This window comes from Sinocyclocheilus anshuiensis, unplaced genomic scaffold (genome assembly GCF_001515605.1).
Source record: "Sinocyclocheilus anshuiensis isolate Anshui unplaced genomic scaffold, SAMN03320099.WGS_v1.1 scaffold871, whole genome shotgun sequence".
NCBI lineage: Eukaryota > Metazoa > Chordata > Actinopteri > Cypriniformes > Cyprinidae > Sinocyclocheilus > Sinocyclocheilus anshuiensis.
The window spans coordinates 198,435-214,244 of NW_015542392.1; the positions used below are offsets into that span (position 1 = coordinate 198,435).

Here is a 15,810-nt window from a genome sequence, read left to right on the forward strand (position 1 = left end):
CACTGAATAACGCATTGTATGGACGAAATTAATTTAATAGTGGAAGAAACAGAGGGAGTTGCTTCAGGATAGGTGCGTGATGCAAGCTGCCCAAAACATGCGAATGCTTTATTTTAAAATTCAAACTAATGCAGTAGCGTAATGTTTAACATTGCTCATCCTGTCAGGCGCTTTGACAGATGCATGTATTTAATGTGTGATATGATTCCTCAGTGCAAAACTTTCAGTTTACGGTTATATCATTATCTGTAAATGTTACATATTCATGCAAGTGTTTTTATTTTGCATTAAGGCTCATCCCGACAGTCTGCGTTAATCTTCAGAATTTACTGAACGAGCGGCGGCGCTTCAAACAGACTGAATGCAGTAGAGAGGGAGAAAATTAATATGCAGCGCAAAAATATTAATTTTGCTGAAATATCTGTTATTGGATTTTACATTTAGGTTTAAAAGTCAACATGTAATTCAATAATTTTATTATAGTAACTGTAAAGGGATAACAGCATGTAATTGAATATATATTTAAGACGTTCCTTACATTTACAGAATAAAGAAATTACAGTAACAGGTTAATGTATTCAGAGTGAATTTGTGTGTTGACGCAGAACATTCCTCTCATCTGTTAACACTGAGTTTGTGCTTTTCTTTATTATCTTCATTGTCATCTCTATTTTTAGTGTAGGGATTTAAACTGTCCTTTGTCCATTTGTCTATTTAAACTCTCCATTTAAACTGTGCTTTATAACTATTTTTGCACATAATGTACTGAATAGCATAGATATAGATATATTCACCATACAGTATGTTTATAGCATTTAGTTGGCACATCTGTTTGAAGGATAGCATTAGGCAGCACGTGGAATAGTGTATTTTGTCAATAAAAAAAAGACAGGCTTTTTATCCGATTAATCGAAAAATATAATCGGCCAACTAATCGATTATCAAAATAATCGCTAGTTGCAGCCCTAGTTTAGAGAGACTGAATATTAGAACCGCTTCAAAACCTCAAAGGTTTCATTAAAAATGTTAGGAATATTTTGAATGTTAACCAAAGTCTTATGGGTTTGGGATGAAGTAAGTGTGAGTAAATGATAACAGAATTTTCATTTTTGGGTAAACTATCCCTTATCCCAATTATTGCTGTCTAAGTAGCAAAACGAGAATGCAGCTCCCTCAGCAAACAGTCCTATGACCTTATTCCACAACAGGGACCATCAAAATGACATGGTACCCTTCATTTCCTGGCCCCTATGACCTCTGACCTGGCCCGATCTGTCTGCCGTTGTCCTCTGCCCTCCCCTTATGTTTCGGGTGCAGGTGGCATTTGGCATTCTTGATCCGGAAGGACACCGTCTGCTTCACTGGAGGAGCCTGAGTCTCTACAACCAAACAAAGAGGCCTTGACATGCAGCTCAACATGATTCATATAAAGTCATTGCTGACAACTACTAGCTAACTACATTAATTCACAGCTGCTGGCTTGCTACATGCAACGCGCTTGATTGAGAAAACAAAACCAGCTGGGCTGTTTGTGAACATTTAAAGCAGATTCATGTTAGCTTTATGCTCACTCTGAACACTTATGAGGAACAGCAATTTGAGATTATAGTGTGCCGTGACAGGCATCCTAATGTGAAACAAGTTTGACATCAAAAGAAATATCAGGCATGGTAAATAAGTTTCTAATTTGCCAAGTGCATCAAGTGATCATGTAATTGGACAGCTGCGATGTATCTGTCATTATGTTTCTCTGAATCATTGACTGCAGCTGTTCAAAAGAAACGTCTCATCGCTTTCCAGGTTCTGTTTGCCGGCACTTTCAACAAATAGGGTACAAAATAGGACCTAAATGTCTTAGAAAATTTAGTTTTTTTCAACAAATGATCAGTGAAATTGAGGGGCTTAGCATTAAGAAAATGTTTATCGTTAACCACAGAATATCAAATTAAAATATAGCTGCAAGCAGCGATGGCGGGCCCAAGCCATCAGCGCAAACGCCACCCCGGGGGCATCTGGAGAATGGTTCACAGAGGGCACATGCATTTACAGTAACCCTCTGGCAGGCTGGTTTTAAGAGATACAGAAATAAATGGGTTAATCCAAACCATTAAGACTGTGAAACACACACACACAACAATATATAGAACTTTGGTAATACTTTACAATAAGGTTTCAGTTATTAACATTAACTATATAAATTAACATGAACAATAATTATATAGCATTTATTAATGTTAGTTAATATTAAGTTCAAAACTAAAACATTATTAATTTAAAGCTTTATCTGTTAACATTAGTTAATGCAATGTGAATTAATACGAACATTTTGATTAACTAACATCAACAACCATTAATAAATGCTGCAAAAATATATTGTGCATTGATGGTTCTTGTCAGTTAATGCATTTACTAATGTTAACAAATGAGACATTATTGTAAAGTGTTACCAAACCTTTATTTATAAGCATTTTTTAACGATTTTATTGATCTATAAGCATTTGTGAAATATTTTTGCCTGTATATTTTTGCCTTAGTCTTCATCTGTGCGCTGAACTGTTTGACAGTTTTTCATTTTCTGTCACTCCCCTGAGCATTTTAAATATATGAAACTACGCATGTTTCCAACGAATGACTTGTTCTCCAAATGTAAAAAGTTTTGAAGAGTTTGGATAATGCACTTTAAACATATCAGAAAATTCAGATGAATGTCATGTCACAGGATGTCATAGGTCAGAATCAAATGAGTGTCAAATTATTTTTTGCAGCACAAAAATGTATAAATCCACGCGTTTGTAACTTAATTGTATAAAATTATATTGTCAGTGCCCTACAAATTAACTGGTTCTAGGACTTTTTTCCCCCTAAAACTGACAGAAAAGGATAAGGCCTAAGAGATTTCTCAAGCTGTAATGGAAAAAAAATAAAATAAAATAACTGATTAATTTTTTCTGTTGAATAAAGAGATGTTTAAAAGTCTTTCTCTCTCTCTCCCACACACACCCCCACCCCCACACTCAACACACACACACAGAGGTAGAGTGAGATCAGATGATTTTTACATTATTCTGATGAAGTTTGAAGCAAATCGAGTAAAAATAAGATGCTGAATTCAAAGCATTTTGAAAAAGACACACTTCCTGATGCATAACTTTGACTCATAATAGTCACATCTATGAGATCTGCATCATACAACGAACAAACCACTAAAGTTTGATCAAAATCAGACAATGTATGTGGAAGTTATTAGACGCTTCCTGTTTCTCATTTCTCGCCATAAAATCATCGCCTCGCCACGGCCAAACCATTCGAGATATCAAAAATCCCTTCGCAATTTAGCATCCCCAATGTCTTGAGATCATGTTCACCGAGTTTGGTGGCAATCGGGTAAAAAACCTATGACGAGTATATTAAATTCCACAGCATGAGCTTTTTACACAGCCCTGAATAGCCAACTTCCTGTTGGGCGGAGCCTATAACATGCAGTGCGAAAGTTGTTCGGCTCAATGAGTCCTATATGTGTACCGAGTTTCATATGAATATGTGCAAGTATGTGTGACATATACATAAAGTTTTCTGACTGTGTTCCAGGGGGCGCCGTAGAGTCCCTGTGCCACGCAAGAGTTTTTGAGCACGTTAAGGCCCCCAAAAAACCCTGGATAGACGAAAAAAAAAAAAAAAGTAAATAATAAAAAAATAATAATCCTTAGGGGATCAATAGGGCCCTGCACCTTAGTGGCTTGGGCCCTAATAATATATGATCTGTTTGATTTTCTATTAGTTTATATGTGGAATCCTTCATACTAAAACTTTGATAAATACATTATGATAAATAATAAACACTATGCTAAAATGGGTAACATGTTTGCTAGTTTATGTCCAAATGTTGGTTTATAGTTAATATGCTTAATGGGTTCTGTAACATATCTCACAACAAAAATGAGATTACCTCTAATGCGATTACCTGTATGGGAACCTATAATGGTAAAATACAAAATACAAATTAGCCATCAAAGTCTACCCTATTTGTGGAAAGTGCACACCATTAGTCGCCAAGATTCAAGTCAAGTCTTGACTGACCTACTCCTCAGTGATGACTTGAATACCCTTTTTGTGAAAAAAAAAAACATTACTTGTCAAGATTCAACTGCTTTCAAATTCTACATGTTGGGATGTATGTATGATCTTACCTATGCAGCTCTGGATGCTGCTTGCATTTAATCTGCTCTGAGATTTACCTCGTAGAATGGGTATTCCACAGCTGACAGAATAGCTGTTGTCTGATTCTGTGAAACGTAAAATGGAAATTGATCACCAGCATTAGAGTTGACTGCACAAGCTTGTTAAATGAAGTAATTTGGGGGGTATTGGTTCGTACCTGATAGGTAATGTGCTTTGGATGCACACGTGAGAGAGCAGCTCTCTTTTTTCCCCATCTTACTGCAAGTAAGGGTGGCTTTGGGGGCCACCAGACTGGATGTACATATAGCATTTATTAATGTTAGTTAATATTAAGTTCAAAACTAAAACATTATTAATTTAAAGCTTTATCTGTTAACATTAGTTAATGCAATGTGAATTAATACGAACATTTTGATTAACTAACATCAACAACCATTAATAAATGCTGCAAAAATATATTGTGCATTGATGGTTCTTGTCAGTTAATGCATTTACTAATGTTAACAAATGAGACATTATTGTAAAGTGTTACCAAACCTTTATTTATAAGCATTTTTTAACGATTTTATTGATCTATAAGCATTTGTGAAATATTTTTGCCTGCATTACAGCTTAGTCTTCATCTGTGAGCTGAACTGTTTTACTGTTACATCCATGAGATTATGTAAATTCAGTTAAGTTCAAAACTAAAACATTATTAATTTAAAGCTTTATCTGTTAACATTAGTTAATGCAATGTGAATTAATACGAACATTTTGATTAACTAACATCAACAACCATTAATAAATGCTGCAAAAATATATTGTGCATTGATGGTTCTTGTCAGTTAATGCATTTACTAATGTTAACAAATGAGACATTATTGTAAAGTGTTACCAAACCTTTATTTATAAGCATTTTTTAACGATTTTATTGATCTATAAGCATTTGTGAAATATTTTTGCCTGTATATTTTTGCCTTAGTCTTCATCTGTGCGCTGAACTGTTTGACAGTTTTTCATTTTCTGTCACTCCCCTGAGCATTTTAAATATATGAAACTACGCATGTTTCCAACGAATGACTTGTTCTCCAAATGTAAAAAGTTTTGAAGAGTTTGGATAATGCACTTTAAACATATCAGAAAATTCAGATGAATGTCATGTCACAGGATGTCATAGGTCAGAATCAAATGAGTGTCAAATTATTTTTTGCAGCACAAAAATGTATAAATCCACGCGTTTGTAACTTAATTGTATAAAATTATATTGTCAGTGCCCTACAAATTAACTGGTTCTAGGACTTTTTTCCCCCTAAAACTGACAGAAAAGGATAAGGCCTAAGAGATTTCTCAAGCTGTAATGGAAAAAAAAATAAATAAAATAACTGATTAATTTTTTCTGTTGAATAAAGAGATGTTTAAAAGTCTTTCTCTCTCTCTCCCACACACACCCCCACCCCCACACTCAACACACACACACAGAGGTAGAGTGAGATCAGATGATTTTTACATTATTCTGATGAAGTTTGAAGCAAATCGAGTAAAAATAAGATGCTGAATTCAAAGCATTTTGAAAAAGACACACTTCCTGATGCATAACTTTGACTCATAATAGTCACATCTATGAGATCTGCATCATACAACGAACAAACCACTAAAGTTTGATCAAAATCAGACAATGTATGTGGAAGTTATTAGACGCTTCCTGTTTCTCATTTCTCGCCATAAAATCATCGCCTCGCCACGGCCAAACCATTCGAGATATCAAAAATCCCTTCGCAATTTAGCATCCCCAATGTCTTGAGATCATGTTCACCGAGTTTGGTGGCAATCGGGTAAAAAACCTATGACGAGTATATTAAATTCCACAGCATGAGCTTTTTACACAGCCCTGAATAGCCAACTTCCTGTTGGGCGGAGCCTATAACATGCAGTGCGAAAGTTGTTCGGCTCAATGAGTCCTATATGTGTACCGAGTTTCATATGAATATGTGCAAGTATGTGTGACATATACATAAAGTTTTCTGACTGTGTTCCAGGGGGCGCCGTAGAGTCCCTGTGCCACGCAAGAGTTTTTGAGCACGTTAAGGCCCCCAAAAAACCCTGGATAGACGAAAAAAAAAAAAAAAGTAAATAATAAAAAAATAATAATCCTTAGGGGATCAATAGGGCCCTGCACCTTAGTGGCTTGGGCCCTAATAATATATGATCTGTTTGATTTTCTATTAGTTTATATGTGGAATCCTTCATACTAAAACTTTGATAAATACATTATGATAAATAATAAACACTATGCTAAAATGGGTAACATGTTTGCTAGTTTATGTCCAAATGTTGGTTTATAGTTAATATGCTTAATGGGTTCTGTAACATATCTCACAACAAAAATGAGATTACCTCTAATGCGATTACCTGTATGGGAACCTATAATGGTAAAATACAAAATACAAATTAGCCATCAAAGTCTACCCTATTTGTGGAAAGTGCACACCATTAGTCGCCAAGATTCAAGTCAAGTCTTGACTGACCTACTCCTCAGTGATGACTTGAATACCCTTTTTGTGAAAAAAAAAAACATTACTTGTCAAGATTCAACTGCTTTCAAATTCTACATGTTGGGATGTATGTATGATCTTACCTATGCAGCTCTGGATGCTGCTTGCATTTAATCTGCTCTGAGATTTACCTCGTAGAATGGGTATTCCACAGCTGACAGAATAGCTGTTGTCTGATTCTGTGAAACGTAAAATGGAAATTGATCACCAGCATTAGAGTTGACTGCACAAGCTTGTTAAATGAAGTAATTTGGGGGGTATTGGTTCGTACCTGATAGGTAATGTGCTTTGGATGCACACGTGAGAGAGCAGCTCTCTTTTTTCCCCATCTTACTGCAAGTAAGGGTGGCTTTGGGGGCCACCAGACTGGATGTACATTTCACGATCTCTGTGCAGAAATGGTAAGTTTGACTCCCAAGCAAGTACACTGAATTATGTTAATATGCATCAAAAGTGATTGGATCTCAAAGAAAATCAACTAATACAAATTTATAATTTATAAAATAAGGAATTAATCTGCAGTATTTGGCATTTACATTTGAACCATAAGATTTTAGTGGCATCTGAATGGCCTCTAGCTGGCACTCTTGTCAACATACCGACACAGTCCTTCCTGTTCCAGTGCAGTTTGTAACCAGGAGCGCAGGTACACTCGTAACTGCCCAGAGTGTTCACGCATCCGAATTTACAGCCACCCCGATTAATGCTGCACTCATCAATATCTATAAAACAAAGCAGACAATTATAAATGATTTATCTTCGCTATAAAAGGACATAAATATGGACATTCAACTGATGAAAATGTACTGTATGGAGAGCAACCTCCACTTCATCCAACAATGCAATTCACTCAACTCAACCTTCCATTTCCATTGTGACAAGTGAATCTAACATGGACTAAAAGCTAAGTTAACAAATTAGACAGGTTAGCATCATCAGTACTTTTAGCTAGTTACTCCCCAACACTGGATCAAAACCAGCAGATGAAAAAATTTAAAAACAGAAAACCAAAGCCAAACAAGAGATAAAATGGAGATAGTATCATTGAATGGATTAAAAACAGAGACAAAGAAAAAGTGTGTTTCAACAAATTAATTTTCTGAAAAGTGGGAGAGCAGGGTTTTTTAATGTTTCTTTAAGGAATACAGAGCTCGCTTGCTAGGCTAGTCTGGTTTTCCTTCTCTTTGTCGTTCTTTTGTTCCCCATCAGATTTGAACCGGCTCCAGGCTAAACCTTTGACTTTCACATTTCCTTTCCCTGTCTGGATCTCGAGCCTTCATTAATCTAAAGAGCGAGGAAGGGGATGGGGGAAGAGAAAACCAATGTTACATTGGCACTTCTGTTAAGCTCTTGTAGATACAGACTTTGGTCAAAGTCCCTTTTATGGCAAGTCAGTCCACTTGATGACACACTCAGGCAGCTGCTTTCAAGTCGTGCAAGTCTAGCTCCAATCTACTTGAATGGAGAAAGACCTAAACCAAAGAGTTTATGTTCTTGGACTGTAAACTCTGCAACAATCAATTCTGACCCAAGGCCTTTTGCAGCTTTAAGGCCCTGATATACTTCAAGCACAACTGAAGAACAAACTGGTGTGACATCATTTTGAACGAAATCAAGTCAAAACGAGGTTTGTTTCAGGAGTTCAAAGCAGTTTGGCGAATGGTAAACGCCATCAAACCACCATTGGTCCATGCTGATGATGTTGTGCTCTGGAAATCTTCTCCGGTTCATTTCTTCTGTTTAGTCCATTGAGGTCAGCCGCAAGTAAACACATGAACACGCTAGAGAGCTGCTTTATAGCAGAAATTGAAGTTGTAAAAGTATACCAATGCAAAGGTATTTCAAACTTCTTTTTATCCCTGAGCAAAGAACAAAAAAGAACTTCGCTCTGAGTATATCAGGGGCTTCAACTTCTATTTCCCGGCAGATAAGCTATCAATGGGAAACCGATGACCATTTTCTGGAAACAAAAGTGGGAACTCCATAAATTTGGGTGTTATCTTAGTGCTAACGGGCATAGAGATACATTCATTATTTCTGGTCCTCTCAACAATAGTTAATCACTAAATGAGTCCTCATCTGCTCAATCAGCCCTGAAACAAGGTTCACTGATGCAGCTTATTCTGGCCGAGAGCCGCCCACTTAGACAGGAAGAAACCATCTGACTGATGTGTCAGACTGGGTTTAGCTGAAATTGATTATATTATTACAAGACTTTCATAAGACTTTCCCGGACATCCAAATGTAACAACTACCCATTATTTCAAAGATATGCCTGAAACATGGGTTACAGCTTGTGCCTTATCCACCATAACATTAGAGCGCAAGCCCATTTGTAACTAATGGGCAAGGCTTCCACTGTCATTCACTTCTAGTTATTTTACCTTTACAAAAACAGTCCGTTATGCTGCTTTATATTGCAAACTATTATCATAATCATAAACACACTAGCTTGTACCATTTACTGTGCTTCTATAGCGGCTAATGAATCGGAAGTCTCGCACATTCAAAAGAAAATAGCTTGGTTGCAAAATAAGGTGGATACAAACCTCAGAATAACCTTTACAGATTTGTTTAGGGTCCCGATTGCTGCCAGAGGAAACTGGAGAGCATTTATATAGGAAAGTCTCAGTTTTTCATTGGATGTGTTTGCCCAAGGTCCTACCAAGAAGAGCTAGTGGGTTTACCAACATGAGTTTTCTATTAGACGTTTCTTTACTGCCGAGGAAATGGACATTGTTCTTGTAACACAGAAACTCCCATAATGCATGGCTTACCTCCACAGTGAGCCACGCCGTAGATGACGTAACCTTTGTGGCAGTAACACTGGAAACTTCCAGGTGAGTTCACACATGTGTGGTCACATGCCCGGTCAAATGAACACTCATCTATATCTGCAGAGACAGGAAACACAAACACTTTTATTCATATGAGAACTATTGAATTTCACACTATAGTGTGGAAAACCAGTACACTGTAAAAAATGACCGTGAATTTAATGACTGTAAAAATACTACAGTAAAAACCTGTTAAATGGTTAATGGTAAATTCCCCTACTATATACGGTGAAAAACTGTATTTGACATTACATGTATTGGACATTAATTTTACGGTATTATAGACCGTATAATTTACAGTGAATAACTGTAAATTGACATTCCCAGAATTCCCTGCGTTACATTTAAAATTTTATGTTTTTTTGTTGAAATAACTGTTTCTTCTTAGTTTTTTCTTATCAGTTTTGTATATTAGGGTTGTGTGTTACACCTAATGTTGTTAAATGAATGTTTATTGCATTATTTCAGTTTCATGTGTGTTACCATGATGGTGTTTGTGTGAATGACACTGTGCACCTTCTATATATGTTATTATTTAAAAGCTGCTTGTGATGGGCTATGGTTCATCATGTGACATTCTCATCACCACCTGCATTTGGTGGTTATCAGTGTATTACAAAGGTGCAAAACAGATTTCAGTACTTCAATAGGTTGGTATATTAACATTATATCAGTTAATGAAATTACGGTATTTAACTGTAAATTTAAGTTAAAACCTAAACCGTTGCTACCGTATTTTTTACTGTAAAATTCCGGCAACCACAGCTGCCATTTCTTTACCATAAATTTTACGGATTTTTTTTTACAGTGTAGCCACGAAGAACAGTACCATGTGGCGCTTCATCTGACGTCAATCATTTCAGTGGAATCCCCAATTAGGTCTTAATAAACCTTCTGCTGTTCATTAACACACATTACCTGGCTAGAGTCGAGGTATTTAAACCCCTCATCCTTATTTCCTCAAGACATCTGGAAATGATTTAGCCTTAAACGCTGCCCCGTCTGCCGTATTATGAAATGTGTCGTAACTTAAGACCGTTTCGGGTCGGTCTCTGGATTCTGTTGACTGCCACCTCACTCATTACTGCAGAAGTTCCCTGTACACCTCATCTCTGTCTGAGTGAATCTCATGGGAACAACAATGACCTCAAATTTTTTCACCACATTTTCAAATTTTTGTTTTGTGTTTTTGACAACACTGATTCTCATCGCTGTTGACAAGTACTTTTTTGTTTGCTTTTTACAGTTTGTATGTGAATGAGCTTATTAACAAGCTTTTAGCCTTTTGGTAGATCAGTTCAGGCCACTTCGTCCTTAGGTTACCTCCAAGTGTGGCATCAAGAAGCAGCTTCATCAGTCAGGCCTTGAGAAAGCACAGCTCCATAAATGAAGGTTACACAATCAATACATGCCCCAGAAACACTTATTTAATCTAACAAATCGCCCTGCTGATGTCTGCACTGTTTCTTGCCTTTGGTGAACATCAGTTCTGGGATTGGATGTGAGTGCAGTGGGGGAGATATCACTCAACGCCTCAGCAGGAGAATAACACTGAAGGACTTTATAGACTCCAGAGACAACAATGAATAACCCAACATATATCCTCTAATACACATGAGACTCAACATTGCCTGGATTTAGTGTAAAAAGCCAGATTTCATTTATTTTCCAAATGTAACTGAAGGCAAAACAACCAGCAGACTGCAAAAATTATGTTCTATCTCAGTATTTTTGTCTTGTTTTCCAGTACAAATATCTGAACATTTATAACCCTCTGGTGCTGTTTGGTCATTTTTGATAAAAAAATGTAATTTAATTTTTTTTTTTTTTTTTATTCATTTTGTATTTGGATTTTTTCAGCCTTCAATGGATTATGAGAAAAGTTCTAGTATCAGTTGTTACACACACACAAAGTAAAATACTTGGACTTGATTCAAGCTGCCAATTTACCAGAGTTTAATAAAGGACAAATTGTGATGGCATGGCACCTCGAAACTTCGATCTTGGAAACGGCACACCTTGTAGGTTATTCATGTGCTGCTGTAGTGAGTATGTATCAAAAGTGGTGCACGAATAGCCAAACGACGAACCGTCATCCAGCCATTGTTCACAGCGACTGTTGGGCCACAGTGCGACAAATCACCAGCAGCTACAACAGCAGGGCAATGTGTCACAGCACACAGTTCATCTCAGCCCTCTGCGTAGCCGACCATCCCCATGCTAACTGCACGCAATCACCAACAACTCATGAAATGGGGCCCAAGTTTATTGAGACTGGACTGTGGATGATTGGAAGAAAGTGGCCTGGTGTGACGAATCAAGATTCCTGGTGCATCACGTTAATGGCTGAGCGCAGATATGCTGATTACCAACAGAGGCTATGGCGCCTGGATGCATTGTGAGGCAAACACAGGTGGTGTTATTTTTTGTGGGCGATGTTTTCTTGGGACACTTTAGGCCCTATTATCCCAACAACACAATCCCTGACAGCTGTCAGGTATCTGAACGTTGCAGACCAGGTGGACCGATTCGCGGCAACTGTGTTCTTTGCCGGTGATAGCCATTACCAGCAGGATAATGCTGCCAGAATCGTCAAGGAGAGGTTCGAGGAACATGATAGTGAATTTCTGTTAATGCCTTGGCCTCCAAATTCACCTGACATGAACCCAATCAAGAAGTGGGTTCACGCTATCACCACATCCCCACAATTTACAGGAACTGGAGGACCTGCTATTGACATTATGGTACCAGATAACCCAGGAGACCTACTGACACCTCGTTAAATCAATGCCTTGCAGCATGGATGCGGTTTTGCTGGCTAAATGTCACCCTGGACCATAAAACCAGTCATAAGGGTCAAGATTTATACATCATCCAAAAGCTGAATAAATAAGCTTTCCATTGATGTATGGTTTGTTAGGATTGGACAGTATTTGGCTATTTGAAAATCTGGAATCTGAGGGTGCAAAAAAATCTAAATATTGAGAAAATTGCCTTTGTTGTTGTCTAAATGAAGTTCTTAGCATTGCATATTAGTAATCAAAAAATAAGTTTTGATATATTTACAGTAGGAAATTTACAAAATATCTTCATGGAACATGGTCTTTAATTAATATCCTAATGATTTTTGGCATAAAAGAAAAATCGATCATTTTGACCCATACAATGCACTGTTGGCTATTGTAGCAATATACAAATATATACAAATATATCCGATATACAAATATATCCGTGCGACTTATGACTGGTTTTGTGCTCCAGGGTCACAAATGAGGTCTTACAGGTTATTAGATATATTAGGTGGTCATAATGCAGTAGCTCATCAGTGTAAATGGGAAGTGAATTTCATCAGGTGGAAATGTTTGCTACTGCGCCCAAAACAAAACCTTACTGAAAGCTCAATATTTGCAATATCAACCTCAAATTTATGGAACAAAATTCCGGACAATTTTCAAATAGAATAGCAAATTGTATTTTCAATTGCGTTTTCAATATGTGGACGCATAAATTGTGACATAATCCAAATGCAATTGCAAATCCTGCAGCACCGTTTGCATTTTCGCTTTCGCGAACGCACAGTGACTGCCACATTTCAAATGAAAAAGCAAAGTCCATTTGCAACTGTATTTCCCATGTCTTAGGAGTTATGAGCCTGTCATATTTAAATAGTAATATTAATTACCAGTCTGCTTTTTCACTCTCGCTGCGTCGCACATGTAACCTGCCAAAACTCAAATGGAATCGCAATTCCTTTTGCATTTGAATTTCCGATGTCTACATGGAAAGCTGCCAATCATTGTCAGGGGCGGGACTATACTATGGGGCGTGTTTGTATTGGGATGTGACGTCACTCACAGACGACCGTGCCGAATGCTCTGATCAATGGAGGTAATTGGTAAAGGCTCCGCTAAACTTCTATATATATATTTTTTTAATCTGCCAAGTATCTTCTTTAAAAAGAGACCAAACTTAAGTCTCTGCTCCAAAGCATTCAAGATTTGACAGTTTTAGCTGGAAATGTTATTTTCAGTTTCAGCACATAAAATAGAGTACTGAATAAAATTTTATTTGTCAACTACCCAATTATAATCTTACCTCAGATTTAAAACAACAGGTTTTAAATATAAAAAAGTATTTTTTGAAGGTCAGGCTGTGCTGCTGAGATGCCATGAAGTGTATTTTTAGAGTGTTTGGGTGTTAGTATGCGGGTCTGACAGCAGGTGTGTGTACGTGCAGCGCTGCATTCTCTCATTCTTTCATCGCGCATTTCAGTTCTCTGTGCTAAGTGGGTACCGTGAAAAAACAAAAAACAAAACCTTGGAATAGTAACAGAAAGGGCAGCATTCAAGGGGGTTATTTATATTAGAAACATTAACAAGATTTTCTAAGGAATAAGTGAGTGGTGCTTGTCCATGCAATCCATTGCCATGATGCCAAGAGATTGCAAGGGTGTTGCTATGCAGTTGCTAGGGTGAAGTCATATTTATTTAAACAGCACTTTATGCAATACATATTGTTTCAAAGCAGCTTTACAGTAATTTAGTTCATCAGTGTCAATCCAAAGGTCATTAATTATTAAACAAACTCAATTCAACTATAAAGCAGCTCTACAGAATGCAATAGTGTTGTTCTTCAGCTCAGTTCAATGTTGATTCAGTTCAGTTTAATAACATTTTATTGTTGCGGAGTTCAACAATTATGAAACAAATTTGATCTAAAATTTAAAGCTCTACAGACGACAATAGTTTTATCATCCAGCTCAATTCAGTTCAAGTTTTGTTTTCATACGATAGTGTCAGTGCCGTCAAATCAATAATATTATTCAATGTTAAGTATCTTAGTGTGTATGTGACACTTTGTGCATTAATAAATTTTTAGCTTCAAATTATTGATGAAAGTTCTAAGACTCATGATTTGGTATTTGCACTGCAAAAAATCTAATCTGTTTTATCTGGTTTTCCAGTAAAAATATCGAAACATTCTTAAATCACGAAACAATTACTTGAGAGGCAAAATTACTTATTAATAATTACTCAACTATTCTTCTATTTTTAGGGAATTCTATGGTTCTACATTATATTTATGGAATAGTTATGATCCATGTATTGCCTGTTAACCACTTTTTGAGCATAGGCCTGAAAATGTAATTTACTGTTGTAAACCTTAAATGCTTTGGAGTACAGACTTAATTTTGGTCTCTTTTTAAAGAAGGCACTTGGCAGATTAGTGTTTAAGTGAAAAAAAAAGACAGACAAAAAGTTTTTTGTATTAAATTTGATATTAAATGTAATTTTTCCAAAACATGTTTTACTCTAAAACTACATGAAAATCAAAGCCATCTAAACAAGTTGTGTTCCAAATTTGAGGTTAATATCTCAAAAAATTCGCTTTCAGTAAGATTTAGTTTGAGTGCAGTACCAAACGTTTCCACTAGATCACTGATCTAATGGTACGCAGAGGAATCACTGAATTAAAGGGGTCATATGATGCGATTTCAGTTTTTCCTTTCTCTTTGGACTGTTACAAGCTCTTGGTGCATAAAGAAGATCTGTAAAGTTGCAAAGACTAAAGTCTCAAATCCAAAGAGATATTCTTTATAAAAGTTAAGAGTCAACCACGCCTACCTAAAACGGCTCGTTCTAACACGCCCCCACATGTCTACGTCACGATGTGGGAAGATTTGTATGCCGCCACCCAAATGTTCACGCAAAGAAAGAAGGCGTAACTTTTATTCTCGCTGTAGTATTGTTGTTGCCGCTGCCATGTCGTGAAGGTGCTGTGTTATTCGTTGTAAAAGCGAAACTACTTTGTTTGGCCTTCCAAAAGAGGACGATATCTGCTTCGTCATGCCTAGAGCTGATCCGTGCTGGTTGCTGAGGAAATACTTCAACTTTGCGCTGTGGATCGCCGGATCGGCTTTCACCGTGGACGAAGCGGAGTCCATCCCGGAGCCGTCACATGTCCTTCCGGACGCTCCTTCGTCGAAATCGCCGACCGCCACCGCCGCTCACTCTAGGCCACCGTGTGTGACGCTGTTTCGTTGTGAAAGCGAAACTACTTTGTTTGGCTTTCCAAAAATGGACACGACTAGAAATCAGTGGTTAAGTTGTATTTACAACACTGTTCCAGAACACTTCAACCCAAATATTCAGATGTGTGCAACACATTTCATGGAGGACCGTTTCCTGATCCTGGGAGAGTAGACTACAATGCCGACTGTTCTGACTCAAAGACTGTAAGTACATTTTTTATATTTAAAG

The 15,810-nt window shown here is 37.1% G+C and overlaps 1 protein-coding gene across 2 annotated transcripts in view; it reads right to left on the reverse strand.

Moving 5' to 3' along the window:
- Positions 1-15,810, reverse strand: part of LOC107692800 (signal peptide, CUB domain, EGF-like 3) — a 121,520-nt gene that overhangs the window by 12,178 nt on the left and 93,532 nt on the right. For both annotated transcript variants that reach the window (XM_016491996.1, XM_016491995.1), the window contains 5 exons: positions 9,491-9,607; positions 7,313-7,435; positions 6,985-7,101; positions 6,797-6,892; positions 1,263-1,379 (listed from right to left, as the gene is read on the reverse strand). In XM_016491996.1, coding sequence (XP_016347482.1) covers positions 1,263-1,379; positions 6,797-6,892; positions 6,985-7,101; positions 7,313-7,435; positions 9,491-9,607 — 570 coding nt within the window. The remainder of the gene's footprint in view (positions 1-1,262; positions 1,380-6,796; positions 6,893-6,984; positions 7,102-7,312; positions 7,436-9,490; positions 9,608-15,810) is intronic.